The sequence below is a fragment of the Macaca nemestrina genome, chromosome 8 (assembly GCF_043159975.1).
Source record: "Macaca nemestrina isolate mMacNem1 chromosome 8, mMacNem.hap1, whole genome shotgun sequence".
Taxonomy (NCBI): domain Eukaryota; kingdom Metazoa; phylum Chordata; class Mammalia; order Primates; family Cercopithecidae; genus Macaca; species Macaca nemestrina.
This window is the reverse complement of record NC_092132.1, coordinates 29,772,041-29,794,190: the sequence shown is the minus strand read 5'-3', so window position 1 is coordinate 29,794,190 and position 22,150 is coordinate 29,772,041. Positions and strand designations below refer to the sequence as shown.

Below are 22,150 nucleotides of genomic sequence, written 5' to 3'. Positions count from 1 at the left end.
GTTCTTACTATTATCCCTTCTAGAAGAATAGTGAGATTTAATGTAGAAAGGTAATGTGTTATTGGAGAGCTGATATTTACATAAGGAAGTATAATTAGATGATATGCTTTTTAACAGAAGTAGTCCCATACTTGCTCTAAAATGTAGGACAAGTCATCTATAAATAGAATTTTTAAAAATTAAAGGAAAGAAGGAAGAAAGGAAGGTGAGAGGGAGGGAGAAAAAGAGAAAGGAAGGAGGACGAAAAAAGAGAAGCAGAAAGGAAGAAAAAAGAGAGAAGGAGGACAGAAGAAAAGAACAGACAAAAAGAGGCAAAAGAGAGGAGGAAGAAGAGGGAATGAGGAAGGAAATAAAAACAGAAGGAAGAAGAAAAAAGAAAGAAGAGAAAAAAAAGAAATCAAAGGAAAGGAGAGGAAGATGAAGAGGAGGAGGAAAGAATGGGAGGTGAGAAGAGAAGGGAAAGGAAGAGACAAGAGGGGAAGATAAAGATAGAACAACAGAAAAGAAATCCATAAGGATTTACTTGAAAGAAGTAACAGTAAAAGAATAAAGAAGGGAACAATGGGGCATACTACTCAAATGTTTGGGGCATGATATCAGAAAGAAATTCAAGGTAACTCCATGATTTCCAGCCTGACTTAGTTGAAAACAGGAGTAAAGAAGAAAGGAGGCAAAAAGGAAGTTGTGGGGGACTTCACTTTTACATATGTTGACTTTGAAGTGCCAATGAATACCAAGGTGGAGCTTCCCATCAGCTGGAAAAACAGGTCTTGGAACAAGCCATCATTTAATCATTATAAGATTCCCAAATATGTTCCTGGACACATGAAAGGATGCAGGCATTCTTTAACTTTATATCAACAGTTCGCCTAAATGTGAAAGGAGAAATGCTAGGCCAGGAGACTCTGAATTCCCCAACTTCTCACTATGTCCCACCCGTCTATCACTTTCTGAATTCAATGAAATCACACAGCTCCAAGCACGGCTGGAGAACCCAGCACACTACAAATTGGACACTCTAAAGGCATTCCGATTTGTTTGCTGCTTCCACACCCATTCCTGCGCTGAATGTAGGCAGAGGATAAAACCTTAATTACATAGCCTTGAAGGACATAAATGGGAATGGAGTGTATCTCCTTAACATGTAATCTGCATGGAAAAAAAAAAAAAAAACTAAATTGTGCTTGGTAACTAGAAGAGCATAAGACAATTTTCAGACCATCATTTAAATCATAAATTCCTAAAACAAAGTCCTCTAAATGAGGGGAGTACAAAATAAGTCAAACACATGGATGAAATGTCCCTTAATTTGGGGATCAAACATTATATCCTTAATTGATTACATCAAAATTTGCACCTTACTCACTCTACCAGAACTAATTTCTGCAGCAAAAGTACCAGGGAAAATGAATCACAGTAATTTTAAAAAGACGAATCAGCAAATTTAATTTTCTTTTTACTGATTTCGACTAGAAGCTTAGTAAGTTCAAATAAGGTAGCATTACACTACACGGAGCAGATAGCAGACAATCTCAAAGAAATCACCCAAGTCCCCAAAATCAATGTGATTCACAGAGACTGCATCAAAGAGCTCTGATTTACCAGTCTTCTATCTCCTCCCTTATATGCAATTGGCCTATCTTCTATTGCTTTGCTATTGGCAGTAAACTCGGGCTCATGTTTGACCAGGCCATATATCAGTGTGGTTGTGAAGACAGGCTTCCGTGGCCTATCTATCCTGCTTTACATCCCATTCTCTCTACTTATGCAACTCTGTGATATTGGGCATGATACTTTAATCTATGCTGTTTCCTTATATTTTTAAATGGACATAAGGTTAGTGTTTACTTCTAGGGCCATTATGAAGATGAGTTGATTAACACATGTAAAGAACTGAGCTTCATATACACATGTAAGAAACCCTTAGTAAATTTTAGCTATTATTAGAGGCAAATTCAAAATTGGAAAAAAATAAGGGAGCTGTACAAATTTTGATGATGTAAGCTAAAAGATGAAAGAAGTATGAATCAACTTAAATGTAAGACAGAAAAATAAATTTTACATTTGATTTTCAATTAAAATTAAACAAGGGTTTATATGATGTTCTGAAAATGTATAACATTTGCTTCAAAATGTGGATCACCTGATGAAGAATTCAAGAGATCTATGGTCTAATGACTGTCAGAATCAGACTCCACAAAAGAAATCAGAAAATGAACAGAACAACTTTCTCTCTCCAAACTTTCCCCTGTATTGGCACACTACTTACATATCTGTGTTTCTAACAGCTGCACGTATGCTGTAATTACAATGATCCAAGAAAGAAAAAACACTGAATAGTCTCCCGACTTGAGATAGTTAGCAGAGCAGGCCACAGGAGAGGTAAAACGTTTTCTTAGGAGTTGAATAATGCTAAATTTGATCGAATCCACTGATAACCACAATTTATTCTCCTAAACATTCTGCCTAGAGAAAAATTCTGATATTCAATAAAATTATACATGTTCTTTTAAATGATAACAAATAAACCGAAAATCAAAGATGATACCAACTGTCATGAACAAGGTCAAAAAAGATTCAACTGACATGCAGGTAAAGGGATTAGTAATGACAGTTGAACTATTCTACTAGAGTGGCTACATTATTTAGCTCTGCCATCTCCACTGATGAAAATAACCCGGTAAATACCAGACCTTTGTCTCTCTTTATGGCCTTGAAGTGAGCATATGTCTTATTTTGCACACTTTATTACTTGTTAAAGAGACACAGACCTGAAAAAGAAGTGTGGGTTCATATGCCAAACATTCTCTATTCTATGACAGTCTGAATTGATTAAAGTCTCATTCACCAGTTTTTCTAAACTGAAATTGTCCTCAACTCGGAAAAACAAAGAAACAGAACGTGCTAAGATCTACAACTTCCCTCCTACTCCAGATCAAAGAAAATGTGAAGGCAAAAAATAAATGTTTAGAAGTAAAATTCAAGACAAGTCAAAATAAACCACAATGAGATTAATGGTCTCTGATATTTTTTTTCTTTTTCAAACCAAACTGGAATCCCCTGCTCAAACGATTGTACTAATACATGTTAAAGATCTATAAACTCATACAATTAAATCTGTTGAAGATACAAATCCGAAGAATGACTTCCTCTCTCTAAAATCTGTTCTTCCTGCTTCTAACATGACATATTGTGCAACTCTGATAAAAATATTTACAACATAGAAATGTAACACTCCTAGATCAAACATAAGACAGTCCTTCGTAAGTTAATCATGTGATTCTTCTATTAGCCTTAGAATTTCATTAAGGGCCAAAATAAATTTAATAGCTGGAAACCAGTAACTACCTTCTTAGAGTCCTGAATAATGCAGTAATAAAAAAGAATTTACTAATATGAAAAGGCAACAAATATATCATGAGCATGTGAACTTGGGATTGCATAAACACTTTCCCATGGGAAGCACAACTTGACAAGACTCCTACTTTTATAACCTGATCTGAGTGCTAAAAGCTCCCCAATAAAGATGATGCAAACACCCAATGCACAGCACATTAAGCCCTAATGAAACAGCAAAGGCCGCGTCGTTAATTCAGGCCTCCATTCAGCAATGGTTTAAATACAAGCATAATAAAGCAGATTAAAAAGAAAGAAGCTGGCAAGGCGCAGTGGCTCACACCTGTAATCCTAGTACTTTGGGAGGCCGAGGCGGGTGGATCACGAGGTCAGGAGTTCGAGACCAGCCTAGCCAATATGAGGAAACCCTGTCTCTACTAAAAATACAAAAAAAATTAGCCAGGCACGGTGGCAGGCACCTGTAATCTCAGCTACTCGGGAGGCTGAGGTAGGAGAATCGCTTGAACCTGGGAGGCGGAGGTTGCAGTGAGCAGAGACCATGCCACTGCACACCAGCCTGGGCGACAGAGCGAGACTTCGTCTCAAAAAATAAAAATAAAAATAAAAAAATAAAAAGAAGCTGTAATTACTTTTTTAAGAACTCGATCTCTTGTATTATTGGTCTCTATGGCAGCCTCAGTGGCTGAATACAGATAGTAAATATTACATGAAAAGCTAACCAATCATGCTGCATCTATTATTTTTAAAAATTTAAGCATGACAATTGATAGAACATGCTGGATAAATGAAAAATTGGGAAACTGACATCCTGGTCAAATCAATTAATTCTAAGCTAGCCATTACAGCTTCTCTTGTTTTCTTGGTAAAGAATTGACATGTCTTCTGCTTTCAGGGCTGGGCATGCTACCTCAAGGTGTTGGGAGGAGAATCTGATAAAAGCCACACTTAGAAAGGACAGTCTTGGCTTTCTGATGGCTATTTACAGTGACCTCCATTATCCGGCTGGGGCTCTATCCACTATGCAGCACAAAGAAACATTGTTATTTGACAGTATTTTTACAAAGTTGTAATTCTTTGACTCAGTCATTTGTGATGTAATTTATACAAAAGTGGATATTATCAGTACAAGCATGTCTACATTTCAATTATTCCTCCACGTATATTTGAAATAATTTGCACTTAAAACTAGAAATCTTAGAATTTGTTTAAACTACTGTACTTCTTTTTCCCAACTGTATATCTCATATTTGCACTCAAGTCCATTCAAATTATTTAAAACCATCCATGTCAAACCAAAATATAGATCAAAGCCATAGAGTTCTTTCAGTCTTTTGCTTTTGGCTTCTGTTACTTTTTTCATGGCCTAAAATGTCATAAATCTATCATTAACCACCAACTGTTCTGAATGTTTTTTAAAAAGCAAGTTTAATTGAAAAGAATTAATGAATTCTTCATCTATTACTTCAATTCGCTTAAATTATGGACTTATATAAATAATTCCTAAAATTGAATGATTTTTTGTCTGTAATACTCATATTTACCAACATCTTTTCATCAGAACACACACAGGCCATTAACTTACTATATGTTTCTGACAAAACGGCATTAAAGAAATTCTATAGTCAGCATTTTATCTCCCACAGCTTTTAGCCTCCACAAAGTTTAACCGCCAAGGAAAGAATCTCTCAAATAGCATTTCAGTAACACAAACTTGTGGGTAAAAAAGGAAATTTCAGATGCGTTTTTATTCATTTTATGCGTATAGAAAAACTGTTCAATATTTATTTCAGCATAAAGATATTAATAAGTTACTTATCTTCAGACATTTTTCTGCATCAGTATCTGGCATATGTGCAAAGCATTCAAGATTAGCATTCGCCCTACAAGTATATTCAGCGTTATCCTCACAAACTGAAGTTAACCCTTTAGATGCATTTCAAAATCCAATCGTTTGAAATAATCACGCACTCTTTCCACAGATTACTTTTTTCTATTTTTAGCAATATTATTTATCTTGGAAAAAATTTGATCTTAACAAGATTATGTTCCTGCATGCTCTCTCCTACCACTTTTTGTCTTCCTCGCTGTGTGCTGCAAGGACTTAGCAGACAGCATAGTCGAGGATCAGCTGTTTTATTTCTAGTTCTATTAGTTCAAACTTTGATAGCTCACACATCTGTTTCACTTCTAAAATCACTGCCCAGGAAAAGTGTCCAGCTCCTTCTACCCAAACATAAACTTTACTATAAATAACCAAGAACCTAACAAATAACTGTTTGGGGGAAATGGAAGTGTGTTTAAAAATCTGAATTCTTCCAAACTATAGGCCTTAGTAATTTTCATTTTTAGAGCTTTCCTGACAGCCTAGATCAGCTTCCCTCAGAAGTTGTCCCTAGAGTGAACAAACTGAAACTCCTGCCGGAAATCCAGGTATTAACTTCATATTACTTGCTAATTATAAAACACCGTTTCACATACTGACATTATTCACTTCCAACCCTTTTATCTAAAACACGTATTTGCTTCCCAATCATAGTTTGACAGCAGAGTGTATCTGACATAAGACAGTGAAATGATCTTTAATAGACAGCAGTTCAAAGCATGTAGCTTTATGCATAATAATTATGTTGGGTTAATTTGCTGCTCCACAGAAATAATTCTATTTGTGGAAATTCACAAACTAAGACAGAATTTTTAGAGTGCTTTACCAAGATGAAACTGGTGTTTAAAGACTTCTTTACATCTCCCTTAAACTGATAAGATTGCCATTCTGACATTTAAAGGACCAGGAAATTTCTCTTCTGATTCTTCTTACAAGTATTGCAAAATATGTTCACTACCTGTTATTTATAACCTCTTTGCCTGACTTTCTTAATTGGCATTAGGTCAATAGAGAGGTCTGAGGCAAATGAGCTATAGCTATCGAGTTGATAAAAATGACTGATATTTTAAGGGATTTATTTCATTAGTTCTCTGGGTACTACTAATCATTCCTAAAAAAGGTTACTAGTAAAGCTAACATGTTTTGAAATCCCCCCGGCCTTATAATACAATAAAAATTTACAAACTGTAACAAAATCTAATACACTTTCTCAAGCTGACCGTGAATTTTGACTATGCTAAAATTACTAAAATTAAATGTATACATTTATTTAGACTCAGTTCCATGTTTCATTTTATGCAAAATGGTAACAGTTTCTTTTTTCCATTTCACATATGCCATAAACTAGAGACAGAAAGATAGATCAAAAAGGTAGGCTGTTTTTAATGAAAGTACAAATCTAAATTATTACTAAATGCTTTCATAAATTATTGTCATTTTCCTTAAATGCAGAAAGGAATGCTTTATTGGCCCCTACCAAGGTCATTCTGGTGTCCCTAATACTTAAAATCACATTTACTTCTTTCTAATCAATGTAAAATGTTATATCCCAGTTTTCATTTGCAATTATTTTGCCTTTTCAGGAGTATCTCTGCAACCATCAATATGACCCGTCAGGATGAATATAAAATCAAATCCTAATCCAAGAGACAAGAAATATCCTCACTGAAAGAAAGATTATAGCAAAAGCTTTATAATCTAAAGCTGGAACAAGGCATGAATTATTATCATGTACAACCATAAAGATTAGTAACATTTTTGGAAGACTGTGAAAACATCAAATTACCATGAAAAATGTCCAGAATTGTGAAGCTTAGCTAATGCCATGAAAAGACTTTCCCAAATCAAAAAAGATGCTGGGATTGTATTCCACAATAAGAGGCTAAAAGTTGTCTTTAGACAACTCTGAATATACTTGTAATGAAGTAGCTATGGAGTACGTCCATCTCTTCTGCTAGATCTAGCGGGCTACCTGTCTGGTACTGGGACCTTGGTTTTAACGTGTATGTAAGAATTCACATTTCATTTCTAATAACTTTTTCTGTACAAAGAGACAATACGAAGTACAAACCTGCACATCATAGGTCCCATTTAGTAAAACAGGCCTTGAAGAATTGATGTCCTGCAGCACACCAGAAAACACAGAACGGTTGACCTTCTGGAAGTCTTTGGAATGGCTGAACTGCACCATGTTATGAAGGGCCAAGATTTTGCTGTCCAGCTCAGCATCCTGCCTGGTGCGGTTATGCAGTCCTAAGTGATACTTTCGGAAGTGCTTAATCAGATCTGTGGGGTCATTGCCATAGTAACCATATCCACAGATATTGCATTTAAAGTCCTGAAGCTCTGGAGACAGAGGTGCCGGGTCTGGGTTGTCATTCACCAGTAAGTCAGTTTTGGATTTATTCAGTCTTACACCCCCATCTGAAGGCACTTGTGGGTTTTTTGAGGCCACTGAAACTGGGCTCAAACCTTGACAATTGGCTTGACCACTCTGTGCTTGCCCTGTTTCCTCCGTAGCCTTTGGTGACATCTTCTGATCTTCCTTTGTCTCCACTGAGTCCCCTGAGGGGGTGCAGGCCATATCTTGAGGGTCATCTGCCTCTGCTCTTTGAGGAGACTTCAAGGGCTCACAGACTCCCCCAGCAGCTGGACATGAGAAAGCCAACATATTTCTGTCTGTCACCTCATCATGCGGAAAGGAGGGAAGGTTTCCTCCCTTACTGGGGCTTTCATAATTGAAGCCAGCCTTCTCACTCAGGACCGCGCTTTTCAAGTCCTTCTTACTGCTAGAAGATGGATCTTGAACATGCAAGCTATGTTCCTCCTTATGATTTAGTTCTGCAGCATCACTCTGATCCGTGTTTTCTGACATCTGATCTGCAGAAAATTCTTTGTTCTTTCCAGATACCTTGCTTTCTGTACCTATAGGCTCCAGGATCTGGCCCTCGCCTTCACTCGCAACGTTTCTCAGAGGGGGGTTCTTTTTCCGGACCATATCTGCAAAGATACAGGGAAAAGGCAGATACAGTGTTATTTGAAAGTTACAGAGATATAGTTGTATCTGGAATATTTTACCTAGGCAAGTTTTTTAAGGGCCATAATCAAATGCTTCCTCTAGGAAAAAAAATCAGTTCTAAAAATAGCAAAAAGTTGAGACTAAAACAAACAATTTACATGTAGAATGACTTTTGTAACCAAGAGTGGCTCATTTATTATTTTAAGGTTGTTTTATGAATAATGAAGGATTTTTATTACTAGGTTTACCCTTCCTATTACTTACGCTTTCCTGAAAATATATTTTTGCCCAATTTCTTCCTTCCATTGTAGCTAACAATATATATATATGCTTATATATTTATATATGGTCTATATTATATATAACATGTACACGTTGTGTTTATAAAATATATGTGTGTGTTTATGTTTATGGAATACATCACGTGTTTATTTATATGGTACGTATATGTATACATGAATAACATAAATTGGAATTCGATATTGTTACCCTATGCAACCGGGATGTAAATATAGTTTCAAAAAAAAATCTTCATTGTCAAAAAGACAGAAACAGCTATGGTATAAACAGAGTGAAAACTGCCTCATCACTTTCAGGAAGTGGAGGATGACAAACGTTCCAGCTCTGACCTACCACCAAATTTCTTTAAGCCACATTTGGAGCTTGCCTGAAAGACAGAAGAAAGACCTGGTACACATCACAGTGGTTGGATCAGGTTTTCCTAGGACTCTGTCCAGCATGTTGGGGAACCTAATAAGCTCTGGGTGTCCCATACGCAGCCTGGTGAAAACAGTACCTGTTCCACCACCGGGAGTGCACTGGAAACTGACTAAGAAAGAATATTAAGCTGAACCATATGATATTGTCCTTGCGTTGCTCAAAACAGTAAAATATTAGCAGTTTCCTATGGTTCACCTTTACACATTAGCTCAACCATGTCTCTCAAGTTAAGTTAGTGACATCAGTGACTGGGGTCAAAAGAAGAATACTGGAACAAATTCTTCTGCTGGAGTAGAATGAGTCAGAACTCTAAGAATATAAAATAAACTAAGAAATAATTTACGTAGTGTCAATTAAAGAATACATTAACAAAGGCTGGTCGAAGACTGGGTTCCATGGCTGCTGTTTCTTAATCACTCAGCTTAAAGAGCTGTCGAGTGCTGTGTAAGTCATCACCCCAAATGTCTCTTGGAAAATTCCACCTGTGACATTCTGATTAAGTAAGACTTCTTTGTTAGCTGACTTCACCATAAGGACTAACAGTTAGTTATACCACGATTATCCAAAATGTGCTGAGAAAATCCAAATAACATAGTTTAGTCATTTTCATCTATAATTTCTTCAAGTACTGAAGTACCACACTAGCTTTGGATATACAGGTTTACTTTTGCTTCTGAAAAGCTGGTCATGCAAAATTTTTATATGAATCACTGAACAACAATAGTGCACTAGAGTATAAAGAATCATTTACAAAGTAAAAATGTGCCACAGTGAATGTCAAAAATAGTATAATGGTACTTAAGAAAGTACACTGGGCCAAGCGCAGGGGCTCACGCCTGTAATCCCAGCATTTTGGGAGGGCACAGTGGATGGGTCACCTGAGGTCAGGAGTTCGAGACCAGCTGGCCAACATGGCAAAATCCTGTCTCTACAAAAAATACAAAAATTAGCTAGGTGTGGTGGTGCACTCCTGTAACCCCAGCTACTCGGGAGGCTGAGGCAGGAGAATTGCTAGAACCCAGGAGGCAGAGGTTGCAGTGAGCCAAGATTGTGCCATTGCACTCCAGCCTGGGCGACAAGAGTGAAACTCCATCTAAAACAAAACAAAAACAAAAACTAGCAAAAATAAAAATAAAAGAAAGAAAGAAAGTACACTGTTCTTACACATCAATAATGTTATTTGCCAAATATCTACAGAAGCTTTCTCCTGGAACAAAATACACATATACAGGATGAAAGAGTGAAGTTTCAAGTAGAAGTGGTTATGTTGAGGCAATGTAAATGTGCCTGACTTCTGGAGGAAGGAAGAGGGCTATGAGCTTCTCATCTTGGTGTTATTCTGTTAGGCCCTAAAATTAACGAAGCCTGATGACCACTGTTAAAAAAGGAAACACTGGTCAACTATTTTTTTTTAATGTTTGCATTTCAATGTCTTATGTGTTATGTCAACCTTTTAGGAGTCCTGTATTCTTTTGTCAGAAGTGACTAAAGCAGCCCTGGGAATGTGTGAAAATACACAGAAAACCGAAGGGCAATTTTACTAGTAGTCAATAAAGGGAAAATGGGGGGAAAAAGACTAAATGGGCAACCTGAAAAAATTAGTTATCATTTAAAATATAAGTTTAAGCAAACTATGCACGGTTTTAACTTGGTCTACAGAAAAGGATATTTTAGGTTGTAATCAGACATTCCTACACATAAAACTGTGAAGGCTTGATACAACTTCTCTTACCATTCCCTCCAGAATTTCCTGATTGTTAATTTTTTCCATTACACATAATGTCTTCACTAACTATTACAATATAATCTTCCCTTACTGAATACCTGTATCATTTGTATTTTAACCGTTTCTTCTTAAGACGACTAGAATCTAACACTGAACCACCTAAATGAAATGAATAAGGTTACACACAAAAAAATTAAAAATTCTATATCAAAAGACAGGACTCACGAAGAAATGAGGAAGAAACAATCTAATTCATTAAGATTATCCTTCCATCAAAATGAAGAGAAAATGGTTTATGCCCGTATGTTAACGCCAGGGTGAGTGATTAGGAAAATGGCAACATTTTAAATAGCAAGGGAACCAAGATAAAATACTTAAAAGTGAATAGATCCAAATACATTAATATTTTAAAAATTAACTTATTTTTCAAAACAAGAAGAAGCTTTAGATCTAGTTGATTTATTGTTACATTGAAGATATATAATGGGTCATAGTTTAAAGACTACTCAACCAGCATCTTTAGTGGCTGGGAGAAAATATGACTTAATTAAATTATCATCTTTCTAAAATTGAAGTTCCTTCTTCTACCCAAGAACAGATACTTCGAACACTTATGACTCACGACTCCTTATGCTGAATAGAGTCCTTAATAATACACATTGCAAAGACTGTTAAACTGCTAAAACTTCAAAGAAATATCCAAAAGGTCGTTTGGGTTTTATTTTGTGTTGTGGGGGCAGGGGCATGCTCTTTAGTTGCTGTTTTTTTTTAAAAAAAAAAAAGTGTGCTTAATTTAGTTGACTATACTTTGAAGTAGTTATAGAAAAAATAATTTTACTGGAATTATATCATCATAATTTTTCAGAGTGACAGATTATGTAAATATAAGCACATCTGTCATACTTCTAAGTGGAAGAAACTCCCCTAGCAAGTCGTAAGTTAGATACCATAAGACTATAGCCACCCTCAAGTTATTATCTCTAAGACAAATAACAGATTGCACGATGTTTTACTGTGTGCCAAGAACTTTTCCAGTTAACATTTTCACTTGAAAAAATAGATCACATACTTGTAAAATCATACCCAGCATTGACTTCATAAGGCATGTGGCTTTAGAGTGCTTTTTACAATTATTAATTCTATTAGTCAACTAGCAGGAGGCTAATGCAATTGTCTTAGAAGACGCTCGGAAGACACAGAAGACATTTTGAGAGCTGATCTGTACATCTGCAAAACAAAGCAAAAAAAAAAAATTTTTCCTTCCTAAATGATGTAAACACATTTTCATGTATCACACCTAAAATATATTAATATGCCAGCATCATAGGCTGCCTGAAAGATATAAAAGCATGAGCAGATCTTGAGCAAGATCCTCTCCCTCCCCTGGGTTTTAATAAAGCAACAAGCGAAGGAGGAACATCATATAAAAGGTTATAGGACATAAGTCATCTTCATAACAGACTGTGATGTTGGTGAAATTATTTAACCTCTAAAACCCCATCAACCCTAATAACCATAATACTTACCTACAATGGGGTGGGGGTAAAAGATCTTAATTTGTAAACACCAGCAAACGCTTTTAAAGGGAAAATCTTAAAGCAATTAAAATACCTAATCACAACAATGAACGCAGTCATTAGTTTTGGCAACTCTATTTTAATCTTTATCACCCTACTACATAGCAGTATCCTTGATGCAGTACCCTACCCCCAGAAAAGTTCAAAATGCCCATTAGAGTAAGTCCACTATGAATTGCCATTTTAGATAATGGGCTAAAAGTGAAGTTGAAAAAGAGGAGGTAAAGAATTTAAAGGAGAACTGCAAAGCTCAAAATTGCTATTTTAAGTCCTCTATTTAATTGTGAGATTAAAAATTGACCTCTGGGGCTAAGTAGTAGGGAGCAGGCCTACATTTACATTATTCTCCACCTGAACAGCCCATATAATGAGAATGTATATTATGTGCCAAGATATTTAGGCAGGTTAAAAATATATGTAGCTTTCCAAAAACACTCTTTGTATTAATTTTCATTGCTGAGATATAAGACATTCCATCTGTAAAAATTACAAATTTCTACTTTTAATTAACCATATTTCCTTCTAAATAAAACAAATCTAAATGCTTTCTTTGCTTTCTTAGAAAATGTGTTTACTTTTATAAAAATAGGAGTGCATTATTTCTGTTACCATATAATTTAGACAGACTTATGGTGTAGAAATAATCAGCATTAGAGCTTAAAAATAATTCTGATAACTAGTTTATCGCACTATTTAAAATGTTTAAATACATAAGAAAAAAAATCTTCTCCCATAGAAGACTGACTGATGTTCTCAAGAGGGCACCTTCACACCCAAAGGGATTTGAGTTTTCTATCATTACCTAGATACTGTAAATTAACCACTAGTGATTTAGTTATATTACATATATTACATATAAATATATACATGCCTACATTTAATGATATATTCTTACTCCAACTAACCTTGCAATAGATAATCAAATAAATTATTCAACTAAAGAAATCAACTATCACAGTAATTTAAAAACAGATCTTAGATCACACATCAGCTCAATGCAGATGAACTAAAATTTATTTCCATTAGATGAGAAACTCTTTGAAGGTAAGAGGTGTAAATTTTCCAAATTCTATATTCTTTGTAGTATCTTGACCCTAAGCAAAGTAAAGAATTAAAACCTGAGTAAAAATGGTATGGAAATTGCATATCCAGTCTCTACACCTGATTTAAATCACCTGCTCATGTGATGAAGGGCAAGTCCTTTTGCTTCTCTGAGTCTCTCTTTTTACCTGTACAATAAGGGAATTTGAATAAATTATTTCTAAAACTCCCCCACCTCTGTGACTCTACACTGGTTCCGGTTAATGGCACTTCAGTTTTACCTTTAAAAAGTTTGCCCAATTGCACTGAGAGACTATAGAAGAGTAAACCACCAGCTACTAAGGGTGGTCTAAATACCACTGAAGCCTATCTTTGCCTCAGTTTCTCACTTCCCCCAATATTCATTCATTCAGTAAATATATCCAACCTCAGTTATATGCCAAACACACTAAGCAAGATGACTTTAATTTTATTAATTGTCATTAATTTAAGAGAGATATGTTTAAAAAGAAAATGACTATAAGGAACTCCTATTCTCAAGGAAAACTGACACTTTTGAGTATCTCTCCAAATATAATTTCATATACATATATATGTGTGCATATATATGTACACACACACACACATTACATTCTGAACAAGACTCTGAAAAAGCAGGAGGGCAAGATCCTGTAATTGGACCTCAGTTTCAAATCTTGTTGCATATAATTTTTAATTATAAGTATCAGTTCTTATTTTCATAACATATAATGCCAGATGACATGTTCCTTTTGTTTTTCCAGCTTATAAAACTTCTCAACTGTTTAAAACCAAAGCTTAACACAAAAAGAAAAGTCATGATGGTCTTTGCCTTAATAAATATGTTTTCTTCCATGCTTGCTTGTATCACCAGCATAAGAGTACTGAGTTATTAATTACACATTTCATGTAGCTTTTATTTAAAAAAAAAAAAACATAAAAGAAAGAAAAAAAATGTTTCTTTTGATCAAAAGGCCCCACAAAGAATTTAAAGAATTAAGCAAGTGATAGCAAAATAAAAGGAGGGTCAAATCTTGGGCCTAGAGCAAACTAGATAGCTTCCATATGAACAACATATACAGTTCAGTTTTGAAAGAACATATGTGTTTGCTCATTGGTTTAGGGAAAAAAAAAAAAAAACACTTGAATCCTGTCTACTCCATATATACAGATCAAAATCAGATTGCTTAAGTGAACTATAAAATGCAAGAGAACATTGTTTATCCAATTCACAAACCCAAGAATCACTGAAGAAGTTTAGATGTTTTCTGTTTCTTCAAATTCCAGGGCAATACTTCAATGGTAGATCGCTTTTTTTGTAAACTGCTTCAAACTTCGTAAACTCAATGTCAGATCCTGTTCTTTCCCATCCATTTCTATTTAATTTGCTCTCTCTGAATTGACTGTTCCCAAATTTTTTTAAAGTATTTTTGAACTTCTTAAATCTTGTTGAGTTTTAAATGTCATCACCTTCAAACAACTTCTACCAAAAAAATCTCTTATTAATTCACATCAAACTAATCCAAAATGATCACTTCTATTAGCATACGCTTCAGAGCACAAAAGCCCATTAACAGTCATCTGGACACTAGAACTAACCAAAAGCCCTCTGAGATAAAATGCACACTATTTAGATATCCTATTTCAAAGGTTTTGATGCTAGCCCAAACACATTTTATTAGGCTTTTATTTCATCTTGCTATGTTCTCTAGATTTTAAATATCTCATTTCAAATGCACTTGTCTAAGTAAAAAGAGATAGTGTGGTAAGTTAAGTAATAATGTTCTATTTGCCTAAATGAATCTTCCTATATCCAAATACATGTTAGAGAAAAAAATTCATTAACCATTGTACTTTTATAAGAAAATTACAAAACTATTTTTTCAAAGACTTTAGGCTATAGTCACAATGACACTGTAGGATATATCTGAAAAAAAAAAAAAGAATGCACCTATTTCACTAACTAGGGAAACTAAAATAAAGCAAGAATACATCATGGAGTCTCAAATGGCAAGGGGAATTGATTATTTTTCCTTTCATAACTGGTGAGAGGCAAACGTATTGAAATCCCTGATTTGAATAAGATCACAATTTCACTGCGCAAATTGAGAAATGTTACCATTTGTTTCCCTGAAGAAAAGTAGTTTTTCCTTTTGTTTTCCTCTCAAACACACACACACACACATACACACACACATATACAATTAAAATATCTGCAATGACAACTGTTGATTCACACAGGCCAATCTGACTTTACATTTGCACACAAGTCAGTTTCAACTTCATCCCTACTTCTCTGTTAAACTTAGAATATTTCAACTGGTCTCTGGGCAAAGAGCCAAGCACAGCACTTAAGTTCAAAAAGAGTAGCTCATCGAAGAGTATAAATGTTTCTATTTATCTTGATGGTTATGATGCGAATTGACATTTTATTGTATGTAAATTAGATTTTCACTCATAACAAAAATAATGAGTGCTGTGCTTTGTAGGAATGCCTTTGACTATGTTCCCAGCAATTGGTGAAAACTATCACTGAATAGTAAAGGTAGTTTAATTTTTTAATGTATTAATGTTGCTTTTCTCTGTTTTCCAACCTGTTAATCAATAGAAAAGAAAATCTCAATTATTAACTCAATCCACCAATATAACTAACAGCTTTCTTAGTTCTCCCTTAAGAAATCTGTGTCAATCATTGCAAATCCATTTGGTAAACTGACACACATATACAGTGTAGTGAATCTAATAGACACTTACCATAAAGATAACATACTGAGGCCGGGCGCGGTGGCTCACGCCTGTAATCCCAGCACTTTGGGAGGCCGAGACAGGCGGATCACGAGGTCAGGAGATCGAGACCATCCTGGCTAACACGGTGAAACCCCGTCTCTACTAAAAAATACAAAAAAAAACTAGCCGGGCGAGGTGGCGGGCGCCTATAGTCCCAGCTACTCGGGAGGCTGAGGCAGGAGAATGGCGTGAACCCGGGAGGCGGAGCTTGCAGTTAGCTGAGATCCGGCCACTGCACTCCAGCCTGGGTGACAGAGCGAGACTCCGTCTCAAAAAAAAAAAAAAAAAAAGATAACATACTGCAATTAGAATGCTCGTTGTCTTCACAGCACCAGTAAGCCAAGTATATTCAGCAAAGTATATTCAGTATTTAATACTACTACTAGTAGTATTAAAAGTGCCAAATCTAAGATTAAAAATGATGTTGTGAAGACATACTGAGAACTTACACCTGTAATGTACTCTGTATGCGTGCATATGCATGTGTGTGTATCTCTAAAATGAAGGAAAGTAAGTTTGTGCCTCCATATGCAATAGTTCTTCCTCATGAAACTAGGAAATAACTCACAAAGCACTATGTTCACCCCTACTGTACCACAGGGAGCAGCTTAAATGGCCTGCATCCATCTGAGGACCAACGGACTAAGGACAACCATAGACGTATCCAACAGATAACACAAACATTACAATGAACCAGCTAATCCATTCAGGCAACAAAAAGGATTTAGAAATTTGGTACAAAATACAAAATTTGGTTTAGATACCACCCTATTTAGTGCCAAATACTTATTTTAACCTAATTAGCATCACTTTTCACTCTGACAAAAACAAATTACAAACACACACACACACACACACACACAGAGGAGTCATTTTCTCTCTTTTGTTAAGTACGGAGAAATTTTCCAAAGAAAACTAATCTTAAAATATATATATACACACACACACACACACACACACACACACACACACACACTTGGAAGCAACTTCTCATGGTAAGATTAAATCACTTTTTCTTGACTTCTAGGATATGAAAAGCTTTATGTATGGGTGAAAAAAGTAAACATAGAATCCGTTCATAATTTGGAGTTGGATAAGTAACAGGCTTAGAAAGCTTCAACTATAAGAACATTTTTGAAGAAACATTATGGTATTTCAGAACATTCTGCCACGCTCACCACAAGTTTAGCTAAGCTCTGCCTGGGATTTTAATATGGTAACTGTTTAAGCATAGACGACAAGAAACCCAAGACTTATCTCTACACTCTTCCCATAATATTAGCTTCAAAAAAAGAAAATGAAAGGAGATTCCTTGGTCAAATTAAGTTTAATGGAAACTGTATAATACATATCCCTCCCAGAGATCCACAATGTACATTAGCGATTACAGCTCTAAGAAGTCCTAGGGATTGCAGAGGGTGACATCTGCTCAATTTGGACTGAAATTTCCCAATCTCATTTGACTTTATGTCACATAGTGCCATTTAGCCAACAGAACTAATGTTCTGCTAAACACAGTGGGAAAGGCCACTCTAAGACAGTAATGTTCAAGGAAGAAATTTAACCAAGATTTTAAAGCATGCATAGTTAAGGAAAAAAGAAAAAAACAGTATTCCTTCATTAATTTGGCAAAAAGACTAAGATGTTTTGTTATGACATGGGCTATTCTGAAGAATTTGTTTTTGTCTTTTTGGTTTTTTTCCTCGAGAAGAGCTATCTATATTCAAAGAAGATCAAGGTATATCATGATTAAAGATTTAGAATCAGAATTTTTTTGAAAGAATGTGTATGAAGAGCATTACAGATAGAACATTGGATTGTAAAAAGGGAATGGATAAAACATCTATGTACAATAAAATCCCAGGTGTCAAAATTATACATTCATAAACATATGTGGATATAAACTCAATGTTGTCTTTGAGCTAAATCGATTATACAGATATCACTGCATAAAGAAGCTCTACTTTTACAACTGTTGTTGCCAATGCTGTCCAGCTACTGTGATCAATTTAAAACCCTGTATGCTAAATTTGTCATTATTTTATAATAACTTAAATTTTATCTGATTAAAATTGAGTCCGGAACCAAGATACGGCAAAGGCTTTTAATTAAATATGGAACGTAGAAAGACCCAGGATTGCACTGAGGCATCTTCAGTTCATATAGTTACAATCGGTAGTTCTCAAATGTTTGCAGATAACTCAGATCTAACCCACATGCTCCTCCCTGGTTATTAATAAATCCTTTCTTCCCCACTCCACTTAGTCTGTGTCCCCAGATCCACCTGTCCTAACAATGAAGGACAGAAAACCAATGCCTGGGGTCACAATCAGTAAACACATGTCTAGTACAGACCCTATCTCACCCTTGAAAATCCCAAGCAGATCCCATAGCTTTATGGGCTTTTGAATTTTGTTTTATCATTATTGCATTATCTTACCCCCAAAGATTAAAACAAAAGATCAGAAAGAAGAAATAAAATAAAAAATAAGTTAGGCAGATGTCAAAGTAAATCTGAAACAGGTGATTAATCTTAAATTAATTGTAAACACAAAGCCAGATAGACTGGTGAGATTCAAGCCTGAAAGGATGACCACGAGTTCCTTCTGGATCCATCCCACACAGCCTCTATTTTACACATTCACATATGAGAGGAAGAATCGTGACGTGATATACATGAGTAGTACTACAGAATTCAGGCAGAAATTAGCTCACTTGTTAAGTATTTTGTATAGACAATCTAGTCAATCTTCACTTTCAAATTCAATATAAACTTAAGAATCTATCTAAGCATACACAGACACACACACAGACCTTTAGAAAAGATTTTCACCATCTGCACCCCAATTAGTAATTTCTCCATCAATCTTGTTGTGGACACCTGTCATAACAGACTAATGGAATACACACACACACACACACACACACACATACATACACATATATAATTCCAGATTCAGGTATTTTACAAATAATTATTTCAGAGTTTAATTGGATGTTGAAAGAAACCAAAAGTCAGAGGTAGACTTTTTTAAGGCCTATGATCTTCAATGTTGATACATATTCTAACCTGAATTTTTAGCTAATAACAAAAATATTTCGTGTTCTTATTATACGAGCCAGGAACTGTGCCAAGAGTGCATTATCTCATTTGATTTTAATTTGGATGAACCATTCTTTAAGTGCTATTATCATTCACAGTTTACAGATAATGCAGCTAAGACATGGAGAAGTTAAGTCACTTGCCTAGACACAGACCTAGCACATGAACAAGCTGAGTCTGAAGGAATCTAAAGACCACTGCATTTCCCAATGCATTTCTCATAAACACTTTAACAACAGTTAACCAACGCAAAAAGTGATAACATTTTAAGAAACTTACAAGAGAACACAATCTACAAGATGCCATGTTACAAAGGCTGCTATCAGTCATATTTGTCTGCCTCTATAGTTATGTCAAGTAAATGAATATACAATCTTCCCAATATTCTCACAACTACCAGATTATCCTAACTTTTGAATCTGCCTCATAATGCCTAACACATCACCAACATTACCAAACTACATGTCTCTAAAATGGATTCACTTCTACAAAGCCCTCTACAATTTTCATAAGCAAAACTTAGTCTTCTCCACCGTCACGTGGCACCTTATGCATATCTTCTCTTGAGGTACTTGCCACTTTACACGAAATTATGTGTTTATGTTTTAGGCTACTGGTCTAGACTGTGAAACCCTTCAAACCAGAAAATATATTATGAGTTATATTATTATTGTTAATTCAAAATAATAGATATCCAGTCATCTATGGGATAGTAACCAAAATATAGATATATAATAATTATATATATATACATAGCTACATCTCATCAGTGATCGCAAGCTTTTTCCAGGGGCAGCACACCTGAGGCTCATTTCCATCATTAGCACTGGCAGACTCTGATGGTGACTATTGCAGAGGAATAAAGTATAAGGGATTATTGGCACAAGGGACATGCAAGTTTTTAAAAAGCCAAGTGATACTATTATGCCCTTCCTCACAGTGACAGGCCTATGACACAGTAGGCACTTATTCTTATTGGATGGATGGATAGATGGATGTTGACACACTTGAAAATTTCTACATATTGCTTTTGTCTTCAAGGAAAGTCTGAATCTCTTGATATTAAATAGGCTCAGGAAACTAACAGCTAGAAAAAAATGCTACAGTTGTCTCAACAACATAATAACTAACCAAATCAAGACATCCAGGGAATCAAGGCATTAATTTTCTCCTTATTTAGGCTGAAAAAAGAATCAGATATCATAGCTCTAGATCCATAGGCACAGATCAAGCAATGCACAAGTCATGAGAAATAAGAACTATTGAATTTACTTTTTTAATGGTAAATCACAACCATGTTGGTTTGATTTGGATTCCATAAATGTTTGTATAACTTTACACATCAAAAATATCTGTAGACTGATTACACAGAGGAAAGTTCATTAAAAATTGGCACAGTCTCTATATAGTGATAATTCTATAATAAGGGTATAGTAATCAGTAAAATGAATTTGTATGTTTATATATTTGGATGATTATGTATCTTTTATACATGAACATCATATGGTATGTAATAGGTTTATTAAATATATAATGTTTACTACAAATATATGCATTTGTATATATATGTTTTATTTACAAATTTTTCATTCTGTATTCTGCAACATTCCAAAATTCAAAATATACTGTACAAGTAGCATAATACATAAAAAATAAATAGTTTATCTTTTAAGAGAACAGCCTGGAACATAAAAAGAATACAGAAAAGCCTCAAACATCTGGATTAGACTCCAAGAAACTTAAAACATTCAGAAGGACACAAAACCAGAAGTTTAATTTTAAAATGTGTGTACACACACACACACACACACACACAGACACACACCCCAATTCTCACAGTATTACTTTCTGAATTTCTCAAACTGGAAACAACCTAAATCTGTAACAGCAGTAGAATAGAGTTTTTAAAGTTGTGGTATATGATTATAAAATACAATACCTGTTCATACAACAGAATATTATGCTACAATATAAATGAACAAACTATATACAACATGAATGAATTTTACAAACATGATGCTGATTGTGACACGCCAGACACAAACCAATGTATGCTTTCAATGTATACAAACACGCGCAAAGTTCAAAAACAAGTAGAACTATCTAATGTGTTTAGCAGTCAGGAGAGCGACTGAGGAAGAGAGATCAGGAGGAGCACAAAGGGCTTCTAGAGTACTGGCAACATTGTATTTCTTGACATGAGCGATAGTTACACAGGTGTATTTGTTTTGTAATAATTCATTGAGCTACAGACTTAAGATCTGTGCACTTTTCAGCTAGAGTTTAAGAGTGTGTGTGAGATTTTTCAGTGAAACAGCAGTTGTTCTGCAGAGAGCATGGAGTAATACATTGAGAAGAAACCTTTGAGCTGCAATATTTTGATGAGCAAATCAAGCAATCCAATGGAGTGGAATGGGTCATTGACGCCTCAGGCTGAATTACAGGGGAGAAAGGGCCAGGATGTGCTCTAGCAGGCAAACAGATGGTAAAAGAAGGAAGAGAAGAGAAATTGAAGAGAAAATAAAGTGTTCTGAACAAATGGGATTTCAAAGGGTGAGGAGTTTGAAAAGAGAGATGAAGGGCAAAAACAAGAGCAGAAAGCAACAGACACCCTAACGGGTGAAGATAATCAGAGACAGGGAAACAGAAGAGAGAATAAGAACTCTGTATGTGATTCTGCCAGTGCTGGTGGTGGTGGAAAGGCAAGCACAGACACACATCTGTAGATATTAAATGTGCCATGAGGATGCACTATCTTGATTATATGACAAAGACAAGCTACGTAAAGGTGGAAGAGAACTAACATTTCTTGAGTACTTATTATGTACCAGCCATTTGCTTACTGGCTCACGTAATTTCCCCAGTTGGTTTTCACCAAAAGCCTGCTAGTTATTTAGTAGTCCTATTTGACAAATGAGGA

General features: G+C 35.3%; 1 protein-coding gene across 11 annotated transcripts in view; it reads right to left on the bottom strand.

Moving 5' to 3' along the window:
• The window catches only part of LOC105475954 (transcriptional repressor GATA binding 1), a 264,087-nt gene that overhangs the window by 205,901 nt on the left and 36,036 nt on the right, over positions 1-22,150 (bottom strand). For 6 of the 11 annotated variants that reach the window (XM_071067892.1, XM_071067891.1, XM_011731484.3 and 3 more), the window contains one exon: positions 7,311-8,239. In XM_071067892.1, coding sequence (XP_070923993.1) covers positions 7,311-8,237 — 927 coding nt within the window. In that variant the 5' untranslated portion in view covers positions 8,238-8,239. Of the gene's footprint in view, positions 1-7,310; positions 8,240-11,773; positions 11,932-22,150 lie in introns of all 11 variants that reach the window. The other 5 variants (XM_011731474.3, XM_011731475.3, XM_011731476.2 and 2 more) reach the window with 2 other exon arrangements.